Below are 23,652 nucleotides of genomic sequence, written 5' to 3'. Positions count from 1 at the left end.
GTGGGGTGTGGGATCTGAGTTTTGCAAGTCTGGCCTGGCTTTGATGTGGGCCATAGAGTGTGACCATGGGGTTGGTTTTTTAAATTTGGGGTTCTTTGGTCATGGGTGTGATGATTTGAGAGTGTGGGATGTGGGATCTGAGTTACGAGGTTACGAAATTTTCGGCTTATGAAAGAAATAGCGGAACGAATTAATTTCGTAACCCGGGGTACCAGTGTAGGTGAAATAAATGTTCAACAAGTACTTTCTGCCACTGCTGCCACCATTGCCTCCAAAATATAATGTGTCTTATAAAACGTATTTACTAGAAATATGAACAGAAACACTTGACAATGTTCTTCTTACACTGGCCTCCATGCTCCTTGAGAAGGCTATTCAGAATAAGATGGATGACATTAGTGGTTTCATCCGCACTCTTCCCAAGAGTGTTCATCAGTTGCTCCAAATCCTTATGAATATGCTGCAGGAGAAAGCTCACTGGATCTTTAACCTGTGGCTTTATGATGTTCAGAAGGGACTTGAAAAACAGAACATAAGAGTCAGAATAACAAATACATGGTTTTTTTAACAACACATGTGAAGTCATCTAGGTCTTTGGACAAATCTGTTAAGTGAGTTTCATCTTACCTTACCTAAGATCTATTATTCACTAAAACAGCTGGAGAAAATAGAATTCCATCAACTCCCTTGATATTGAGAATAGCAGGTAAGAAGTTTTCAGTTACTAGGGAACAATACAAAGCCCACATGTTTACAAACTTCTCTTCATATTAGTTTGGGGTACAAATGAGCCATACATCTTAATGTATAATTGAAAGATTAGAAATATTTCAGGAAATTCCAATAAATAGTTAGGCTCCATTTCTGTATGCAGAGAGAACAAATATGAGAAGAGCTAAGAAAGAGACATGTTATAATCCTTCTGTTCAACCAGGCAATTCATTTTAAAAAGAGGTTCACCCACGATCATTGTGCACTGACACACAGGCTGCTCTCTGAAGCAGCAGGAGTTGAGAAGAACCCATTCTGGATAAGCAAAAGCTGCTTGGACCTCCCCACCCCCCCAATGAGCTAAAGGATGGCCTCCAACTTGCCTGGGACACTGCAAGTGTGTAGGGACATGTTTAGGCAGAAGCAGGCTAGGTGATCCTCTCTGTAATCTTGCAGAGCTGTGGCTCTAATACTCTCAAAAATCATGTCACAAATACCAATCAATATGTGACTGTTACAGTGACCTGTATTGCTTGTACCCACCATCTTCTCTTTGATATGATACCAGACAGGAACTTGCTTTTTAAGTAACTTTACTTCAGATAAGTCTCCTTCAATTACTATGCTGCAATACTGTTTAGGAAGAATTATATGATTGTAAATCTCTTTGAAACATACCTGGGGATCTTTTGTTGCTCCTAAAAGCAGTGCCAAGTGAGTGAGCAGGCGGATCAGAATTAAGACAACTGGAGGCATCTGTCTCTCAGATGCTATTTTAGCCTCTCTCTTTGTGGGATCTCCAAGAACATGGCCAGTTTGTGTTCTGTCCACTATAGTCCTGCATAGAATAATACACCATGCACACTTGCTAAAATACATGAAAGGTTTTGTCGCCCAGTAACTGCTATCTCATATTGGACAGACAATCCAATATTGAAATGAAATGAAAGAAAAATGGTAGAGATATATTATTCATGTACTGTTACATAACATTAGAATATTAGTATTTGTTTTTAGCAAAGGCCTCAGAATAAACAAATTTAAAATATAACACTAATATTAGAATAGAAGAATCAGTTCACACCAGAAACCTAGCATGAAGTTGCTTTCTACTTCTAAACATGTCAGTGAAACACCTGAACAGATTCAATTGGTGCATTTGCATGGACTCAAACTCTCCCAAGCTGTTAGGATGAAATTGTAGCATGTGTCTTCATTCACACATGCATGTAAACGTACATGTGTACATGTGTGGCAATAAATTGGGAATCAAAGCGATCATTTACAGAGATATGAAACATGCAACAGTAGATGATACAATGCGTGCGTGTGTATGTATGCACATGCGCACACACACACATGGGGAAACAGCTTTTCCAGATGGGAAAACGAGCTTGAGAAGAGCCATCAAGGTCAAAGAACAGATGTTTTATTCTACCCTAACATGCTTTACTGCCGCTCCCATTGATTATTGTTATATTGATTATTTTTATGTTGTTTGACCTTTGGGTCAGTTTTAACTTGTATGGTTTTAATTCACTATTAGATTTAATACCTTTTTAAGTGGGGGATGGTACTAGGGATTTGATATGTTTTATATTTTTAACTTGTTAGCCGCCCCGATTGTTCTCAGAGGGGCAGGATACAAATAAATTTTATCATCATCATCATCATCATCATCATCATCATCATCATCATCATCATATTACAGAAGACAAAAAAATGTTTATTAGCCCTCCTGGCATTTGAACCAAAGCACTATTTCTAACAGCAGCCACAGAGACAGTGAAAGACAGAGGTAGGGAATTATAGCTTGCCACCTATGGAACAGGGAGTATGGTGGGGATGAGACTTGGGAAAATATAAGCCATGGGGCCTTCCTACAGTATGTTATGCAAATTCTTATGCTGCCTAAACAGAGAGTGTTAACTCCCCTCTTATTTTATTACACTTACCCAACCCTTGTTAAATTCAGCCAGGTAGTAACAAATCTAAGGAAGATTTCTATTTATTCCAGAAAGGAACACTGGCCTTACCCGTAAGGTGTTTCTTTTTACCTATGGGGTAGAGACATCCTGATGTGGGTTTCTCTCTCCTCATCACTCCAGTAGGCATGAAATAGAGGGACCTGCCCATGGTAAAGCAACCCCCCTTCATCCCTGAGTCCTTGTTTCACATGAGTATCTAAATTCTCTAATATTAGTTAGTGTGTATGGTACTTTGGGATAGGGAAAACCGAGAGTTTGTAGTCACCCCAAAGTTACTGGTTCCTGCCGTTTCTGTGAGGAATAGCTATTATTCCTCAGTTCAGGGTGGGATGGATGTCTCCGCCAACATCACCAAACAGAAACATTTCACAGGTAAGGCCAACGTTCCTTTTTTCAGCATGAAGACAGGGACATCCTGATGTGGGATACCACAGCTACATCCCTGTGGGTGGATGAAGTGAGGTGAGAATTAAGTTTATTGTGGAACTACCACCTCCAGCACCTGCCTGCTAAAGGTTGCCTCCAGAGATTTGAGAGCTTCCAAGTGATAGTGCCCTACGGATATCTACAATAGGTGCATTTGTGGTCAGGGCAGCGGAGGTAGTGTTGCTACGAGTGGAGTGAGCTATCACTGTTCCTAGCAATGGGTCCCTGTGAATTAATGGCAAAGGATAAGGCATGGCCTGATCCACCATGATAACGTACAATTAGATACTTTTCTTTCCATTAACCATGGCTGGAATGAGACGAACATGTGATCCCAATCTCTGATTTGTTTGGTATGACTTAGTATATTCTGTATATGTATATTCTGAGTGCACTTCTGACATTGAATATGTGCCAAATCGTCTTCAGGTTCTTCAACAGGTTTGGACAGAAGGATGGTAGCATGATCTCTTGAGCTTTGTGGAATATGCAATTGACTTTAGCTCCAAGAACAAAACCGTATAAATAAGGAACTGAAAACACATAGCCAAGCAGCAAACAGAAAGGAGACAAACTCCACAAAATGGTCAACTGTGTATTCAGTGTTTAAAAAGCCCAACGCATTTTGGCCACACTAGGCCTTCTTCAGGACCATGGAGATATCAGAACACATGTATGGGTATAAATGTAGTATAATTATTTAATGACATAAATAGTATGAGCAAATGACAGGAAAGATTGCATCATTTATCACTGTGTCCTGTGCCAAGTCATATCATTGGTTAAGCCTTTATCTCTATGGCCCTGTAATTTGGAGAGTGGTTAGAACTCCAGTGATTTCTCTCAAAGGCTATGTATAACTTTGATAAGCTTTATAAGGATATTTGTATATCACAGTTTGCTGAGTGTTGTCCTATCTCTTTAAATACTATATTTTAAGTATTTTTATATTTGTTTTCAGCCCCTGAAGAAGGCCTAGTATGGCCAAAACATGTTGGGCTTTTTAAACACTGAATAAACAGTTGACCCTCTTAGAGCATGTGGAGCTTGTCTCCTTTGTTTGCTGCCAAGCACAAAACCACCAAATCCTGGTGGATCATGCAGAACTCATTTTTTTTTTTTACTGACAACGCTCCTAGCTCAGATATACTGTATTTCTTGCTGATATGATCACTACTAATAATAGTACCTTCCACATCAGTAATTTTAATGATCCCTCCCTCAGTGGTTCAAAAGGGTCTTTAGTCAAGGCCGGCAGCATAATGTCCAAGTCCCAGATTGGGTATCTGTGTATAATTTGTGGTTTTACAGCACACCCGTGTCATACGCGGGCGCGCCTTACGCGGCTTGAGCATACGTGCTCAAGCAGTGGGGCACGTGCGGGGCGGAGCGTCCCATTCAATTGAATGGGCGCACACGCCCGTTGTGCCCACGCGCCGCCACGCCGCCGTGCACGAGCCCCATTGTTCACAATGGGGCTTGAGCATAGGCAGAATTCGCCTTACACGGAGGGATCCGGAACGGATCCCCGCGTAAGGCGAGGGCCCACTGTATCAGCATGGCAGCTCTCAGGAAACTTTTTTCACATATGGATGCGCAGCTATCTTTCGTGCACTGGGTATTGGAAACTCTCATGAGATCACTGTCACATGTCTCTTTAGGGAGTTTGGATATAACCCTTTATCCAGGCCCTCCTGTAAGAACAACAGTAGGGTGTTCACAGTGATCAATTTGTAGTTAAGGCCCTTTCCCTTATTCCATCTGACAAATACTCTGAACATTTAGATCCCCCTTGTTGATAGCCATCTGGCATTAATGATGGTGTCTGCCACCTTTCTGTTGATCCCTGCTTTTAACAGGTTCTTCCACTCAATCTCCATGTATGAAGGTTGAGCTAGGCTTGGTCTGGATGATGTATGTAGCCTTGGGATAGCAAGTCCCCACTCACCAGCAGCTGAAAGTGTTTTTGGCATAGCCTCATGAGTTCTGTGAACCATGCCCTCCATGGCCAGTGTGGTGCCACCAGGATCAGCTCTGCCTGTTTCTGTTCATTTTTTTTCCTGAAGCATTTGGAGCTCATGGCCACTGATGGAAATGCATACAGGAGCCTCCATGGCCAGCTTGTGTTAAGTCTATCTTTTCTTCTCCCTGGTCCTGGAATCTGGGCATTCGCACATTGACCGTGAGGCAAACAGATCCACCAGGAATTAGCCTAGGGATTAGGCAGAAAGAACACTTCTGGGTGTAGGTGCCATGCTGTTAGGTCCATGTATGTCCTGCTGAGCCAGGCTGCTTATGTGTTGCGCTCCCCCTTTATGTGGTCTGCTTTTAATGATTTTAGTTGTTCTGCATGCAGGACATCAGTATTGCCACTTCTGTTATTAGCGCCCTTGATTGTGTTCCTCCCTCTCTGTTTATGTGGGCCTTTGCTGTTATGCTGTCTGGATCAGCACTGCTTTGTTCTGCATACGCTGCTGAAAAGACCTGAGAGCCAGTCTCATCACCTTCCGTTTCAGCCAGTTTATGCTATGATGCAGGCCCCACTGGTTCCATTTTTCCTGCGTGAAGTGTGGGCCTAGGATTACTCTCCAATTCCCTCAGGCTGGCAGCTGTTGTTATCTGTACTTATGGGGCAGTCCATATTGGGCATCTCCTGAGCAACACCCGAAATGTCCACATTCTGAGGGAGTTTGACAGCTCCTTCATCACGAAAATTCATCTGTGGAACAACTGTGCAAACTGCTTCTGATAAGGTAGGAGTAGGCACCACATTTTCTTGCGTGCCCAGGAGTCACAATTGAGCTAACAAGTTCTGTGTGTCCTTTCACTGCTTTCCAATCCTTTCCTAGTAAGTTTTTTTTTTACTTTGTTTTGTCCTTTATTTTTAGCTCTTTGGACTTACAACTGTTCCTTGTATCAGTTCTGCTGGGTCTTACCGCTCACTGGAGTTGACCTGGAGCCTGTCTTTCCAAATCGTGTTCTCTGGATGATACAAAAACTTGCTTAAGCACCATTTGTGCTCCTGATTCTGCTGCTTGCTTGCCCACAGCCAAATGAATCTTTCCTGAATTCTGAACATTTCCCTCACCTTCCTGGGAGAGATGTTTAAACTAATTTCGTTCTCTGTTAACTTTTTTATTTCTTTCAGAGGGCAATAGGGAGTCCTCTCTGTGACCCTCAATACCCTACCTTTTCTTCTTTTCTTTGTTAAATCTGAAGCCATGGTTAATTTTTTATAGAAAGATTAGGCGAGTGAGAGGATAAAGGGTCAACAGGCTGGCAAGGAAGGAAAAATTAAACTGAGGGACAGGCGAGAATCCATAGATGAAAAGGAATTGGAATTTTGGGGCTTGTGCCTTGATCCGCTGGTGTGAAAATTGTTGTGGATTGCTCCTTTGGCCAGTCTAAGAATGAAAACTTTATGAAAGTAGAAGAGTAAAGACAACATAGAACATAGGAGCACAAACTACATGTCTATGGAAACAGTAATGGTGAAGCTTCTCTGTAAATTAAAGTATTTCATTCAGCACTCTAATAATTTGAAGCAAGAACATACTGTGCTCTTTGAAAGTCTGGCAGTGCCCGGTGGTTGTCACCTCCTATCTGAGTGCCGCAGTCAACACAACGACCACGTTGCATGGGCTGACCGCACTGAAAAGAAAAGAATGAAAGCTATATAGTAGGGAAAAAACCCAGGCCTTCTTGTTTCTTGTTCCAGCTGTCAGACCTCTTAGTCAACTCTATCATACTATCAAACTAATGTTTTTAACACATATTCAAAGAGGCAAAATTCCTGATTTCATTAGCCTGCAATACAATCTCAAGCCAAGATATAACGTTGACAGATAACAGAAATATGAAAAATATAGCACAGACTGAATTCAATGAAATAAACTAGAATGAACATGCACATGCACATACTATCAGGGAAAGTTCTTACCTCTCCAATAGTGCAAGGGTGCCCATTTGGACATGCTAATTTGAACAAAGAAAAGGAAAAAGAAATTAGCCCAATACAACTATGAATTAAATACAGAGAATTCTAAACTACACTCTAGGATTTGTCTGGAACAGGTACAGTGCTGGACTTGCAGCAGCCAAAGAAACAGAGCAGGGAATAGAGAAGCACAGCATGCAATGGACCCTTATCACTGGAAACCATTCTTAACTAAACATAATATGCGTAATTTCTAGCCATTTCTAGTAATGATTGATCTGGCCTTCGGTTTGGAGCTTTATGGCTCTGAAAAAAGATGGGAAAGTTGGTTCAGTAACTGTTGCCTATGTAGAACTCTAAGGGCTCAGGATTCTGGCTCAGGAATCATTTCTTACAAAAGAAGGCAGGGGGTGGAGAATAACCCAGCTGACTGTCAGGTTGTAATTAATAGGCATAAAGCTGTGGGTAACAATATTCCAGTATATTTAACAAGTAGGGTAGCCTACTTCTTGAGTCCACTATACACACACACACACACACACACGGAAAATATTTCTGGGCTGTTTGCATGTCCCCCCCCCCCCAATTACTAGTATAAAGTACATTTGTTATATCACAGTGCTTAACAAATAAAAAAAGGAGGAAAAGTACATTTCTTAACATTTTTATCACTACAGGTTGAGTCTTCCACACCAGAAATTTTTGGAAGAGGTGTGTTGGATTTTTGAATATTTGCATATACATAGTGATTGGTCCCAAGTCTAAACATGAAACTCATTTATGTTTTGTATACACCTTATAAACATAGCCTGAAGGTAATTTTATGCATATTTTTTGCATTAAACAAAGTCTGTGTACACTGAACCATCAGAAAGCAAGGTGTCACTATCTTAGCCACCCATGTAGATGATTGTAGATTTTGGAATTCCAGACAAGGGATACTCAACCTGTACTTTCAAATTCTGGAAAGTGACATTATTATCAGTTTCATCTTTAAAGTGAACACTGACACATGGCCACATATCCTTTAGCACAAATTACTGTATTTTCTGGCGTATAAGACTACTTTTTAACCCAGGAAAATCTTCTAAAAAGTTGGGGGTCGTCTTATTCGCCAGGTGTCATCTTGTAGGGCAGGTGCTGAAACTTCTGAGCCGGACTGGAGAATCTGCAGACGCCACAAATGGTGGGGGGAGCTCAAAAACGGCCGCGGCTGCATCTCCACCGTATGCCACAATCATATGAAAGCAGCTACTGCTCTGATAGTCTTGGAGACAGGGAGGGCTGGGCAGGTAGGGAGAGGTGACCAATCCAAGCAGGCTTTGTATACAGCAGGTTTTCCTGCTAAGTACCTGCATGTCATAAGCATTTGAATTAAAATTACCATATTGAAATCAAATCTGATGTTTTTTAAATTTTTATTTGGTGTGCATTGGAAGAGGGGTAGTCTTATATGGGGAGTATATCTCAAACTCTATATTTTAACTGGAAAAGTTGGGGGTCGTCTTATAAGTCCAGTCGTCTGATATGCTGGAAAAAACGGTACTACTATGGGATAATATGATTTAAGAGAATACAGTATCTGAAAATTGTAAAATTAATCTTCCTTCTAGTCTGAACTATTTCTACTTTTAAAAAGCTATCACTAAGCTGTCGCTTAGCTTTCTCCCAATTTCGATCGTTGTACTTACTATACCAGTGAAGTCCTGCTGTAGCCTCCCATTTTACAGCCTGAGCCAGTAAGTCTTCTGGCATTGTGGGCAGGAAAGCATTCTGCAGAGAGGGAAGAAAGGAAAGAGAGGAAGAGAATGAAAATCTAAGTGTTTTACAGCAACATGCAGTGGCATTTTATGACAGACTAATTAATTAATTCAAAGGACTTGCTAATATGTATATAAGTGAATTCATTTAAGAAATCTAAGATAAGGAAATATCTCAGACCAAAGGTCAGTCGAAATGTTCAGAGGGTTCAGAGGGGGGATATGCAAGAAAACAATGTATTCCTTTAGGGAACTGACAGTGACACTGAAGGAAAAAAATTCAGCAAACATTTATTTACCTGCATGTTATTGGGCAAGAAAGCCAGATTACATAAAGGTTCAAGGATTCGATTCTGGTGAGACAACAAAACAGCTGCAGCATGCACCGCCATTTCAATCACCACCATCTTCTGACTTGGATCCCGGGGGCTCAGTGTCAGTGATGGAAGACTGTTTTCCACCAGAGAGTCTGCAAATGTCTCCAGTTGGGGAGAAGGAAGAACTTTGGAGGCATGGATAAATTCTTTAAGGACATCACATTGCTGAAATAAGATGTAAAAAAAAAAAAAAAAAGGTTTTGCAAAAGCTAAAATAAGATCTAGTAGTTATAGTACTGGCAGCCTGAGTAAAATGTCCACTATCAAGTTATACTATGATAACTAAAATTTGGAAAGTGATAGTTAAAAGTGTTTATAGGTTGAGCTTTTCAAGAGATTTTCAAATGGGCGCTTACAACACTTAATTTAGTTCTTCCCAATCTCATTTTTACAGTCCAGCGCTTAAAGCCTTCCCTCTCCTCAAGAGGAAGCATTTCTGTGCAAACCAAAATGCACTCTAACACTGAAATAAGGCATTTACCTTCTGTTTAGGATGAAGACTTGAGTCCTTGCATCCATATAGAGATGTGAGCTCTCTGAAGACAGCCAGGAGAAAATGGACAACCTGATCAGACTTGGAGCCATTACTTCTCTAAAAAGAAAACACAAGTTATAGAAATGAAGGGGGGAAAAAAGGAGAAATGAGCAATAGTGGAACCTTCATCTTTAGTTGGTAGCAGTCAGAGATTATTAGTAGACAGAACAGAAATAAAGACAGGTTGCTTACTTGTAAATGATGTTATTTGAGGGTCATATATGCATTCACACATATGTGGTCTTGTGACTGTGCAGAGCTCCTTTTCTGGACCTACTAGTTGGTAAGTGTAATGACTGGGCCCTCCAGTCATTTGGGGACTTCTCCGGAACCACAAAGGGTTAATCTGGGGGAAGGTACATGCTAATGAGAGCTGACTAGATGTAGTACCGGGTGTGACAATGAGGGGGAAGCATTGTGTGAATGCATACATGATCACTCAAAGAATATAAGTTAAAATAAACAACCTGCCTCTCTTCTTTGTGGTCTCTGCATCACACATATGGGTGCCGATTAGCAAGCTACCTCATTTGGGAAGGCGAGAGGTGCACTTGGATGAAGACTGACGATAGGATAGCCATGAGAAAGGCAGATTCAGCTAGACCCCTCATGTCCAGTTGGTAGTACTGGATGAATGTTGAGGGCCTAGCCCAGACACTGCTCTGGTAGTGGAATTATCTGAAGAAAGCCAGTGTCATAGGTGTGGTCCTATTGGAGTGGCTCCTTGCATGGTCATCCAAAGGAAACCTTTGTAGGTTTGTAGGAGAAGGAAATCACCCGAACAATTCATCTTGCGAAAGTGCGTGAGGTGATCTACTGTCTTCTCCTGTGACCAGAGAAATGGATGAAAAGGTGAGGGGAATTCTGAAAAGTCTTAGTTCAAGAAACATAAAAGGACAAGGCTTTGCAAACATTCAAACAGTGGAGTGAACATTCCAGGTCTGATGTTGGTTTGGGGAAGAATGTTGTAAAACAGTATCTTGAGAAATGTGGAAGGCCACTGCCAACTTAGGAAGGAAGGAAATGTCTGGCTTCAATATCAACTGGCCCCTATGTCAAACCAGGAATGGTAATTAACCTGGGGAGCACACAGCACACTTGCCCAAAGAGCAGAGATAATGGCTACTAGAAAAGCTGTTTTGTAAGAGAGGTAGATGTTGATCCCATGGGCTCGAAATAGAGTTTGACAAGCTGCCCTAGAGCAGCAGACAAGTTCCATGGTGGGGCTGGTCACACTTAGTGAGGTAAGATACTTTGTAGACCTTGAAGAAATTTCTCTTTGATGGATAAGGAAAAAAGGACTCTGAAACAATTTGTAGGCTGGATGTAGGATGAGATTACCACCAGGTACACCTTTGGAGAATAGAAGTGAACCCTTTGTCTAGAAGGGTGAATAGGAGGGAGAAAACATGAAACAAATTCCAATTAAGTGGGTCATCGGTGTCTCCTGTACAAGCTAACTATTTATGGCTGTTGGATGTATGAGCAGAAGGTCTCCTGGCACGAAGCAGGATATGTTGTGAATTTCAGCATGTGTTTCTTAAGGTGAAGACTGAGGCCACAGTCCCTTCAAGATCACATCTTCCCAAAAGGGTAGTCTGTAAAAATCTTGGGATAGCTGGAGAAGAAAAGGAAGCCACATTTGTCTGGGCTAAAGTTGAGAGAACGCAATAGCACTGTCTATAAAATTAGTCTGGTGAGGGAAATGGAGGGAACAGGTAGAGAGACAGTCCGGACCAAAAGAAAAGAAATGCACCCCCCTTCTGATCCCTTGCCTCTGTCCCCTTTGCTGCAGAAGTGTAGTAACTGGGCATTTTGTGGAGTCATAAAGAGGTCCACCAGAGGAGTGGTCCATTTGTGGAATATCATGTCTCACAGGGGGCATGTGTGCAAGGTCCAGTCAGGGCTGACTATTGCCATTTTGAATTTCTATAATGAAGATTGCTATAAGATGAATCCTGGGATGAATGTAATGTCATTGATACTGTCTCATCTGATCTTCAAAACAGGCAGAGCTCTATGAGTGCAAGGGTTAGAAATTGTGTTGCCTTCTTTGTTCACATACCATACAACTGCAGTGTTGTCAGTCTCCACATGGACTCTGACCCTTGAGGAGAGGTAGGAAGGCCCTGCATATGTTGAAGAATGAGATTACTTTCAACATGTTGATGTGAAGGGTCTTCTCAAGATGGGACTGCAGTCTGGTAACTCCAATATTTACACACACACACCCCAAATTCTGTAAGGGAAATGTTGGAGGTAACTAGTCATAGACTGAAAAAGGAAGTTGGAATATGTGTCTATTATTGCAGGCTGTGTAGAAGTGACAATGAGAAGCTCAGACACATAGACATGACTAGATTAGAAATGTCTGCCTGCTGAAGGAACTACAGTTGAAGTGGGAACTGTGAAAATGGAGCACTGTCATTATGGAGGTCGTAAGGCTGAACAGGGTCATGGTGCAGCCTACAGTGGTGACACTCCTATAGAATAAGCAGTAAGCGAGGCAGCAGATGTGGATTGCATTGTCCAGAGGAAGCATGTTCTGAGCCAGCAGAGACGGCAGTTGAGTACTTATGAAGCAGATGTCTTGGGGTGGAATGAGATGAAACTTGTATAGATTCGTGCCCAACATGAGGTGAGAGAGAAGTTGCAGTGCAGCTTCTACTGTGACCTGAATTTTGAGTCAAAAACCGGCAATGAACAGCTAGTTGTTGAAGTACAGGACAACCAGTATGCCCTGTTGGTGAAGATGCACTATGACTTTTGTAAAGACCATGGGTGTGACTGAAAGTTTGAAAGTCGGTACTTTGAATTGAAAAGAGGTTGCTGCTGATAGCGAATCTGAGGTATTGTCAATGTTCCTTAAGGATACTGATATAGAAGTAGGGGTCTGGAAGTTGAGTGTGGCAAACCAATCTCCCTCCCAAAGAAGAGGAAGGCTATTATTGAATGTGACCACTCAAATCCAGTGCAGTTATAAAGGAATTTGTGGTACTTAGATCCAGGATTGGCCTTAATCTGTCATCTTGCTTGTACATGGTGAAGTACCCCAAAAGGGACCATCTCTTCTTCCCTGACTGTGGATTCCTCTGAGGGCACCCCTGGAAAGTAGGGTCTTTACTTCATGATGTTGTGGCGCAGAATGAATCTGGAGGTGTAGAGTGGAAATCTATACTATAACCTCATGCAATGGTATTGAGCAACCATCTATCAGTGATAATGCATTGTTGCCAATGAAGATAGGGGCAAAGCTCGTCACCCAACTGAGGGATACCATTGCTATTGATTGGAGCCCAATACCAACCTGCATGAGAAAAAAGTCAAAGCTGTTGCTTACCCTCTGAACTCCCGCAACTTTGATAGTTAGGCCAGGAAGAGAATGTGGAGGAAGTCTTTTTGGAGGAAGATGCAATCAGATTCCAACAGATGGGCAAAAAAGAGTGGTGTTCCTTAGAGAAGGTCATCTTGGGCCATGGGTGGAACTACATAGACACAGACTGGGGATTCACACCAACTTTCCTGGCTATGTTTGCCAGCTTGAGCTTCAGGTCCAGTTTTTCACTTGTCTTGGCATTAAAGCCTAGGCCGCTGAACCCCATGTCCTCCACCTTAAGGCAGGTTTCCAGTGCTAGGACTGTAAAGCAGAACCATGCATGCCTGAACAGGACAGGAGCACCTGAACTGAGGAAATGGGCGCTGGAGCATGTAAGTTAAGGAGGGAGGGTGGAACTCACTAGAAGCTTGCAGAACATGGATCTGTGTGAGACCCCATATGTATAATGAACAGAGACTATGAAGAAGAATCTAAAACATGAGAACAAACCCATACAAGAACCAGCTGACAAACAGGTCTATACAGTCAGCACTTTGTACATACGGATTATGCATTCATGGATTCCACCATCCATGGCATACAAATATTGGCCGCCCCCAAATTCCAAACAGAATACCTTGATTCTGATATAAGGGACGCTATTGTACAGTGTGCCCACATCATATGCTGAAAGCCGTGCAGGGCGCAAGCGGAAGCGCGTCCCATTAAGACTAATGGGGCACGCCATGTACGAGCCCCATTATTTTCAATGGGGCTTGAGCATACCCACTTTTTTTACGTGGGGGGGGCAGAATGGATCCCCCACGTAAAAAAAGGGCACACTATATTACACCATTGTACATTATGGAACGTGAGCATCCATGGATATTGGGATCCATGGGATGTGTGCATGTGTCCCCAGGGAAGATCAAGGGCCCACTGTATAAAGTCAATAGATTTGCCCCTTTTTATCTCTCTGAAACACAAATATATCTATATTAGAAACATTTGTAGTATTAAAGGAAACAAACCAAAGGAAATATGATTTTAATTGGGAGAAATACAGGCTGTAAAGTTTTAAAAAATTATTCCAATTTTGAAATCAGTAAGATTCCACCAACTGGATAAAGTGTGTTTCAGTGGATATTTCTGATCAGACCAAAAAGCCTTACCTTAAGGGCTGCTGCAATATCATCTGTCTGGCATTCAATCAATCCTTTTCCCATGGCATCGCGCACTGTTCTATAGTTTTTGCCACATACTAAGAACCGATCAATCTGACCATGCTGATGTTTCTGAGGCCATAAAACACAAGCAAGACCCATGTTTACAGAGCATCAATATGGGGCAATCACCATGTTACTGGACCCCTGAGCTGTTGCAGGTCCAACAGATGCAGGTCCAATACGTTATATAAAATAATTTTTATTCAATATCCAGAAATAACATATACACTACACATGGAAACACAAACATAAACACACATCAACAATCTCTTATTTAATCTAATCTTACTACAAAAAAATAAATTTACATTCTAAGCCTCAAACTCTACAATACTGGTGATCCCTCTCATTTGTTATCAATTCCATAAAAGGTTTCCATAGTTTTAAGAAAGAGTCCATTGAGTTTCCTTTTACCAAATTAGTTAATTTATCTAGCTATGCCAATTGCACACTTTTCTCCATCCATTCTATGTATGTTGGGATTCTATTAATTTTCCAATACAGTGCGCCCAAGTTATTCTCGGGTGCGCTATATACGGCTTTGAGCATATTTCAAAATTGTGCGAGAGTGTGCAAGGGGCGGCACGTCCCATTCGCACAAATGGGGCGTGCTCTTGTGGTGTGTGCCCCATTCATTTGAATCGGGCTTGAGCATCTGTGCTTTTTCTCTTACGTGGGGGGTCCGGAATGGATCCCCTGTGTAAGAGAAGGGGCGGACTGTATCTCCCAAAAACCATTCCTGCTGTTTTGACCATATAATTTATCAAGTGTTTGCACTTTCTTTCACTTTTGTCTGCCAGATTAATCATATTTAACAAATATATTTCTGGTCTCGAAGCTAATTTAAATCCTAAAATCTTTTGCATCCATTTATTAATCTTGTACCAAAACTTCCTTACTCTTCTACATTTCCATCAAATGTGAAAGGCCTCAAAGTATAAGTTTAAATTTGGAATCCCTAATCCACCTTTTTCTCTTATATCTGGTAATAATCTCCAGAAGTCTTTTTGAGAACAATAAATGATCCTGAAGTTATGGTAAAATACACCCATCCCCCCCTAGGGAGTATTTGGGGATACACACACAAACACACACACATTTTGGACCCGGTGACTAAAACAGCCCAGTACATATGGCCCATTGACTACACTTTCCTCACCACTGTTCATGACATTCCTAAAAAGAAAAATTGATCTTTGCTCTACCTGTTGCTGCCGAACTATTTCTGTTGGAAACATCCATTGAAATTGATGTTCGTATGAAAGCTTTTGCGTGAACTCCAATCCATACTGGCTTGTAAGTTTGCGGACAAGGTAAACTCTATACCAGTCATTCTGAATCTGACAACAGAATTGCATCACTCTTTGAAGGTAGAGTTGCTTATCAGTTTCTTTAATACCAGCTGCAAAGAGAAAGGAAATAAGGCCTTGTCTTCTACACATGGCAAGCTATTATTACAGAAACACTGAAATTCCAAAGTTTTATATCTGAAAGAGTGTAACACTGGCAGTACAAGGACATAACAGAAGTATAAAAATAATGTTTCATTCTTTTGTGAAATATGGACATACAGTGGATCCTTATTATACGCTGGGATTTGGTTCCAAGATCCCCCGTATAACAAAATCCGTGTATGCTCAAGTCCCATTAAGTATAATGACATAGCAAAATGGTGTCCCTAATAAAAAATGGAACATCAAGGTAAATTTTTACTTTTTTGGAACATTTTCAAACCGTGTATGCTTAAATCCGTGTATAAAAAATCTGTGTATAAGAAGGGCCAACTGTATAAGTCTGTCATGTAATTCATCAGAAGGAACTAACTCATACAGCTTTCTTTTTTCACTTTTACAGTGCACCCATGTCATATGCGGACATGTTTTACACAGCTTTCAGCATACGCTGAAAGCTGTGTGGGGAGGAAGGGGCGGTGCGTCCCATAGGGATGAATGGGGTGCACCGTGTGCACAAACCCCATTCATTTAAATGGGGCTCGAGCATATGTGTTATTTGTTTTACGCGGGGGATGCCGGAACGGATCCCCCGCATAAACAAAGGGCGCACTGCACATTGTCTCCACAATCCCACTTGCCTGGGGTCGAATGCTGCTCAAAGATCAATTCTGCTGCCCTATCCATGCAGAGCCGGATGTGGGCCACTCCCTGCAAGTAGTTAATGGAGTATTCTTTTGAGGCTGGTTGGTTGCTCTTGTTCCACTGTAAATAGTTTGCCAAGAAGCATCCATCTTCCCTCAGATGGTTTATCTTGATATCCTCAGAGAAGGCTCCTGATTTTTCATACATCGAATCCTAGAGAAAAAAATAAAGTGTATTTTCCAATGTCACTGAGAATATTTTATTCCATACAGTCAAGCAACTTTTAGTAGTATGTACAGCTTTGCCTTTGTCTGGGATGAAATAAAAATTGATGCCAAAGAAGCTACTGGACTGAGAATTAAGGAAACCCCTCTTTGTGTTTACTTCTGCCACAGGGGAATCACCAATGGAACATTTTTTTTGCACCCACAATGGGAAGGGCTGTAATGTAAACTCTCCAATCCAATTTTCCCCATCATTTTTAAAAAAAATACATGGTCAACATTGTGGGTAGCAATCTGCATATTAAAACCAAGAAAACATTGGAAGAATTTATCATCTCTATTTTCTTAAACATATATATATTTGTACCACTAAAATAGATCTAGTCAGCACTTTGTATCCACATATTCTGCATCAACTCAGACATCCACAGCCTGATAACATTAAAAAATAAAAATTTCAAAAAGCAAACCTTGATTTTGCTATTTTATGTAAGGAGCAACATTTTACTACACCACTGTACATAATGGGACTGAGCATCTACAGATTTTGGTATCCACAGGAACAGGGTGCTCCTGGAACCAAACTCCAGTGGATACCAAGGGCCCACCGTAGAACTAATTAAGCTGATTCTGACACATTTGCTACATAGAGATTAATATTTCTGCAGGCCAAAAAAAATTATTTCTGTACCTCATCTACCAACTGGTAGCCTGGTAAAAATATAAATACAATTTGGTGGTAATAGACAGGGGAGGGGAGAAGAGAGACAGCTGAAGGCTGTTTTTTACTGCTTTCCCCTCTTTCTTTAACTGTTTCTCTTAACAGACTTCAGTGGAATTAAGGAGTGGAACTGCCTAAAGTAAATCATAAACAGCTGCTGGTCTAGTTAACCTTGGTCCAAAATATGCATGTGGGCTTGAGCAACATCTCTACAACACCTCTCCCATTTCTCTGAAAAGTTAGAACCTGAACACAGACTAAGATTTTCCACAGAAAATCAAAGAGCACAGGTGCCAAAGCATGGGCTAGGTTGAGCAAGGGCAGAGTTAAGGTAAAACCAACTGCTGCTTCTCTTGCAAAACAATTCAGATACAATTATAAATGAAGTTCTTTCCTAGAAAATCAAATGTATAGCCCTAATGGCCATGTTACTTTCTACAAAGAAAAATAAAGCAGGCTGGGAAAATGTACTTACCTCAAAGCAGTTGACAAACAACGTGTATAGTTCTCTTTTATCTTCTTTATCTAGGATACAACTTGCTTCAACTTGAGATAAGTATTTCTGTACATAGTTTTTCACATTATCAAAGCTAGGGAAACAAAGAAACTTCACCTTATTCATGAATAGCTCATGTACTTCTACTCATATCAATAATTTTCTAAACATTAAAGAAAATTTCCAGTGTCACAAGGATGCATTTGAAACTGAGTTATATACTGGTGTAGGGATAAAGGGCAGAGTTTCTGAACCATGATAGATGAACTGCTGTGGGGACCATGAGAACCTGAAGGAAACTATTTCACACATCCATAGTTCCCCTCACCACAAGAAATCCTTACCTGTATTTCAGAAGCAACTTCAGCACAACAGAACGGATTACAGGAGTTTTATCCACCACATCGTCAAAAGGAGACAGAGATTTTGTATGTACACTGGAATCCCCAAAACCTAGAGATAACAAAGCAAATCAGTTTGAAGAAATATTACAATAAATTCATTAAGGCTGGAGAAGTCGAAAGGAACACATAACCATACCTCTCAAAGCTTCCTTGTGAACAAACAGCAGGTTCAGCAGCAACTCAACTACAGCTTTTTCCGGGGGTTCATTGTCTTTGAAACACATTGTAGAAACCAGGTCTATGAAAAAACTATTGCAGAACTTACGGAAATGGGCATTTTTTTCTATGGCAATGCTGTGGAGAAAAGGCATGAAGTATTATGTATATCGACAACTGCAGAATTTGCATCACATGGTATGAGGGGAATGCTCAGAAATACACAGTCTATAAATTATTATGAGGTCGTCTAAAATGATGGTTAAAAGTTAAAAGCCAGTAACAGTTATTAATCTTGTGCTTGACCAGGGATAAAGCTTTACCTGAGTTCCTTGGATACTGTGGGAGTAAAGTCATCTGGTAGGTTGACCAGGCAGACAGGACAGACCATCTGTCCTGGCGTCAGCCATTGTTTGAGGCAACTGTGACAATACACATGGTCACAAGGAAGGTTGACTGGTTCTCTGGGATCTCCCAAACAAATTGGACAAGGCCTCAAACCATACCTGTGAATTCAAGAATAGGGGTCAAGACAAACACAAAACATTTAGTTAATTAGAGGTGTCACTGTCTAGATCAGCCATTCCCAGACTTTGGCTGCATCCGTACTGCTGAAATAATTCAGTTTGATACCACTTTAACTGCCATGGCTCAATGCTATGGAATTCTGGGAATTGTAGTTTGTTGTGGCACCAGAGGTCTCTAACAGAGAAGGCTAAATGTCTCATAAAACTACTTCACAAATGACTACTTTCTCTTATATTAAGCTATCCACCCACTTACATCATCATCAGAATCTCTTCTCCATATCCCTCTACCTCAGTGATTCCCAACGTGGATGGTACGCCCTTCTTGAGGGCAGTGGAAAGAAAAAGAAAAGAGGGGGCAGCAGAAGAGGGGTTTCAGTGAAAGTATTGGTACACAAGAAAGGCAAGGGGAACCAGCAGACCTTAGGACCATGATGGGGATGAGGGTTGCATGAAACCTCTTTTCAGGGTTCCTTAAAACCACTATCTCTCTGATTACTTTGTGTGGTGGTATCTCCCACTCTTCATCTCCCCAGACATGCTCACTCTCTTAGCCATGTCTTTTGCTAGTAGTGGCGGTTCGGAAACTCTCCTAAGACTGGAGTGCAGGGCATCGATTCTGTGGCTTGTACTGGCACCATTTTGAGACAGACTGACTGACTGGAGGAAGGAGTTGGAGTACATGGCAGGGGGGAAGAAGTGGCAGCAAAAAGGAACTTTCAAATTTGGGATCATGCTTAAGCTTTGTGACTTTTGCCAGGACTTGGCTGGCAGGTTGGAGCTGTACGGCTGCTCCTGCTTTCTTTTGTAAGACAGGCTGAAAGAAAAAGTAGCAGAAGAAACAATGTCTGGAGAGTGGGAGGCAAACACCTGAAGCTGTGTGGGGAAGGGACACCTCTGGGGAAGAAAGAGGAGGAATTACTGGGGTCAGTTCTTGAAAAGTGTCGTGGAGTGGCTCCTGTAGTTCAGTTCTTCCTCTTTCCCTGTCTACACCAATCTCCAGTCCAGAGCATGTGGCCTCTGTAACTCCTTACATACTCTGCCCTGACAAAGAAGGATTAAGAGTGCTTCCTTGCTGGGGAGAAGCTTTTCCCTTTGTACCTGGTCATCTTGGTTACCAGAGCAGGCAAGAGGCCTCAGTCATAGCTCAGCTAGCAACTGAGTAGCTGGCTGAGCAGTAACTGAGGCCTCTTGCCTGCACTGGCCTTAGCATCAAAACTGGCATGGGCAAGAGGCTTTTCAGTCACTTCTTAGCCCACTACTCAGTTGCTATTCCTAGGATGACCTGGTGGCAAAGGGAGCAGTGACTGAGATTGGTTGCTTTAAATTTACAGTAGAACAGGAGACCTAATATCAAGAATTATGGGGGGGGGGGTGTCAGGGCTACTAGGACTGTCATCCAAGAGGAAAGTGGGCAGTTTATGATCTCCAGCTAGAATATTAATTCCAGGATTTAACAGTGAGGACAAACTGAAAGCATACTCAAAAATTGAAACCCACTTATCCCAAAAACCTCACCGGCAAAATGTTGAACTGGTTTCCTCCTTGCACTGACACATCACTTTCATCACTGCTGTAAACGTGTTATGAGTTTTGATATCAGAATCCCACTGAAAACACTGAAAAGAACACAAAGAATCATCACATTCCAGCCTCAGAGTGAAGGATAGAAAAAAAGACTCTCAAGTACAACTGGTCCTTGGTATCTGCAGGGGATCTGTTCCAGACCAACACCCCGCCCCCGCCCCCCAATATCAAAATCCATGGATGCTAAAGTTCTGTTGTCCCCAATGGTGGCATGTGTGTGTGGCCGTGCCGCCATTGGGGACAACAGAACTTCACTCTGCCAGGGCACAAAAGAGGAGGCGGCGGCACTGGGGGACCTCACCCTTGCTCCTGCTGCAGTGAGCCAGCCAGGTGAGGCCAGAGGGACTCACCGGCAGCCTTTCCTCCTCCTGCAGCAACACTTGGGCTGGATAAGACATGGAGGGCAGGAGCACTAAAAGTCCAGTTGTCCCTAATGGTGGCATAGCCATGTGCAGCTGCCACCAATAGGGACAATGGGGGCTGTGTTTAATAGTGGTGCGGCCACATGCACACACCGCCATTCAGGACAATGTGGGCTTACTGTCCGCAGATGCTTGAATCTGTGGATGGCAAGTCTGTGGATACTGAGGTCCCGCTGTACAAGAAAACATGCATTAGTTCCCATTAGCATGTACAAGCGAGTGAAATGAACTATTTCAACTGGCTTTAATGTGTTGATCGTTTTTACTAAAACAGCTATGCAGACCACTGAGTTTAGTATGACTTACTTGAAGATATATATTTGTATACCTGACGACAACTGTACAGTGGTACCCCGGGATACGAAATGACCGCGTTACGAAATTTCCGGGATATGAAAAAATTAGATAGGAAAAAACTGTTCCGGGTTACGTTTTTTTTCCGGCTTACGAAAAAAAATTTGGTGCTTTTCGGCGCTTTTTCACACGAAATCGTGGCTTTCCAGCGCTAGCGGCTATGGCTTTTTCGGGTTGCGAAATCTTTCGGGTTACGAACGGCGCCGCGGAACGAATTAAATTCGTAACCCGGGGTACCACTGTATAGTGCAGTGGTATTCAAAACTTTTTATGCTTAGGATCCTTCTTTACATCTACATGCAGACTCATGCCCACTCACCCATTCAATGTAGTATATGATTTTTTTTGTTCATTTAGTGTGCATATATTCACTCATACATTCATGTATATTCTTATTTTATAAAGAAATAATATTATTCAAATTTGAACAGTTTTATTTAAGGAAAGTGAATACTTAACTCAATGCATGTGTAAATTTTACACATAAAATGAGTGAGAAGAGCACAAGGAGGGATCAGGGTCTCCAAGTTTCACACACCCCTTGAACAACTCTCATGTCCCCCCACAGTTTTAGAACCACTGGTATTCTGCACACCTAATCATGTTTACTCAGAATTAAATCCTATCAATCTTATTTTCTAGAAGTTAGTTTAAGCTTTTAACTAAGGCTGCAGCCACTTGGGAGAGGCAATTTATACTTTCTTAAAGATAAATAAATTAAAATATATAAAATAGAAGCCTCACAGGTTTTTCACAGTATGAGCCTGTTTGATTCAAGTTAAATAAAGTCTCACTACCAATTAAAGCCTTAATAATTGTCTAGTTGGCCGCCCTTTAGTAAATTCATCTGTTTATGTTCTTAATGAATGATACTGTTGTTAACTGCTCTCAAGTCAACTTCATCTTATGGCAACTCTATGAATAAGAGGCATCCAATTCATTCTATCCTCAATAGCCCTGCTCAGGTCTTGCAGACTTAGAGCTGTGGCTTCCTTGATTGTCCATCTGTCTGTAATGCAGTCTTCCTCTTTGCCTATTGTCTTTTGCCTTATCAAGCATTATTCTCATAGTCACCTTAGTTTCTAGAAACAGTTTAGACTTGATTTGCTTTAGGACCCATTTATTGGTCCTAGAACCCTTGGTATCCACATTTCAAATGAGTTGATTCTCTTCCTATCGGCTTTCTTCACTGTTTAGCTTTCGTACATAGACATGGGAAATATCATGACATGGACAACCTTTAGTGTTCAGTGATGAATCCTGACATTTTGGGATCTTGCCTAGTTCCTGCATAGGTGCCCTTTCAAGTCCTACTGCTTTATCACACTAGGGGGCAAACAGGATTTAAACAAAAGTTAAATGAGAGTTAAACAGGAAATGCCTGATGTTTATCACAAGACATTTCCTGTTTAACTCTCATTTAAATCCTGTTTGCCCCTAGTGTGTTAAAGCAGCTAGCTAGTCTTTTTCTCATCTCTTGATTCAGTCTCCATTCTGATTAATGACTGAGCCAAAATAGGGAAAATCTTGAAATTACCTGTGGCCATTTTTTGGTTTTTGTTTACTTAATTGTCAACTATAAGACTGCCCTTGCAATTCCTTTCTTGACTTTCTTCAGTAACTGTTCCAGGTCTGCAGCCTTGGCAACTGGAAGCCATTCCCTTTCTATGTATTATTTATTTATCGTATTTATACCCTGCCCTTCAGCCCTAAAGTCTATCAGAGTGGCTAGTAGTCTGTCCTATGGTAGCTTCTTGTCCTGAGTACAGCTTATGCCTCAAAACAATCAAATGCTGTGGCACAGCCATTTCTTAATCCTTAGTTTTTAATGATTTACTCTACATCAGGGGTCGGCAACCCCCGGCCTGCAGGCCGGATGCGGCCCGCGGAGGCGGCAGGACCGGCCCTAGCCCAGTCCTGCTGCCACCGCCTCCTCCTCCAACTCCTCCTTCTGGGCTGCGCGACCGCACTGCCCTCCACCTCCTCCACCGCGCAGAGGAGGAAGAGGCAGGCCGCGCGGCCTGGGGCAGAGGAGGCAAAGGGGGAAGCCCCGCACTGCCCTCCCTGCGCAGGCCCGCGCTGCCCTCCCTGCCTCCCTGCGCAGGCCCGCACCGCCCACCTCCTTCTCCTCTGCCCCGCCCCCAGGCCGCGCGGTGCATGGAGGAGGGGGGAGGAGGAGAAGAAAGAGGAGGAGGAAGAGGAGGGGGAGCAGAAGGAGGAAGAGGAAGAAGAGAAGAAACAAGAGGAGGAAGAGGAGGAGGGGGGAGCATTAGGAGGAGGAGGAAGGAAGAGGTGGTGAGTGGCCAGAGGCCTCAAGGGGATGTTCTTCAGGTTGTACAGTCAGCCCTCCTCATAGGCGGACTTGTCTTCCGCGGCTTTGAGCTTATGC

General features: G+C 42.2%; 1 protein-coding gene across 1 annotated transcript in view; it reads right to left on the bottom strand.

Moving 5' to 3' along the window:
- Positions 1–23,652, bottom strand: part of RNF213 (ring finger protein 213) — a gene marked incomplete at its 3' end in the record, with an annotated part of 236,290 nt that overhangs the window by 19,951 nt on the left and 192,687 nt on the right. The window contains 15 exon segments of the mRNA XM_042447563.1: positions 346–517; positions 1,390–1,549; positions 6,682–6,776; positions 7,066–7,100; positions 8,754–8,835; positions 9,122–9,364; positions 9,681–9,791; positions 14,223–14,345; positions 15,482–15,678; positions 16,369–16,585; positions 17,793–17,907; positions 18,158–18,266; positions 18,354–18,511; positions 18,697–18,879; positions 20,419–20,519. Of these exon segments, the coding sequence (XP_042303497.1) occupies positions 346–517; positions 1,390–1,549; positions 6,682–6,776; positions 7,066–7,100; positions 8,754–8,835; positions 9,122–9,364; positions 9,681–9,791; positions 14,223–14,345; positions 15,482–15,678; positions 16,369–16,585; positions 17,793–17,907; positions 18,158–18,266; positions 18,354–18,511; positions 18,697–18,879; positions 20,419–20,519 (2,101 nt within the window).

Source organism: Sceloporus undulatus, chromosome 2 (assembly GCF_019175285.1).
Source record: "Sceloporus undulatus isolate JIND9_A2432 ecotype Alabama chromosome 2, SceUnd_v1.1, whole genome shotgun sequence".
In the NCBI taxonomy this organism is placed as follows: domain Eukaryota; kingdom Metazoa; phylum Chordata; class Lepidosauria; order Squamata; family Phrynosomatidae; genus Sceloporus; species Sceloporus undulatus.
The sequence above is the reverse complement of the archived record's forward strand: the minus strand, read 5'-3'. Positions and strand labels throughout refer to the sequence as shown.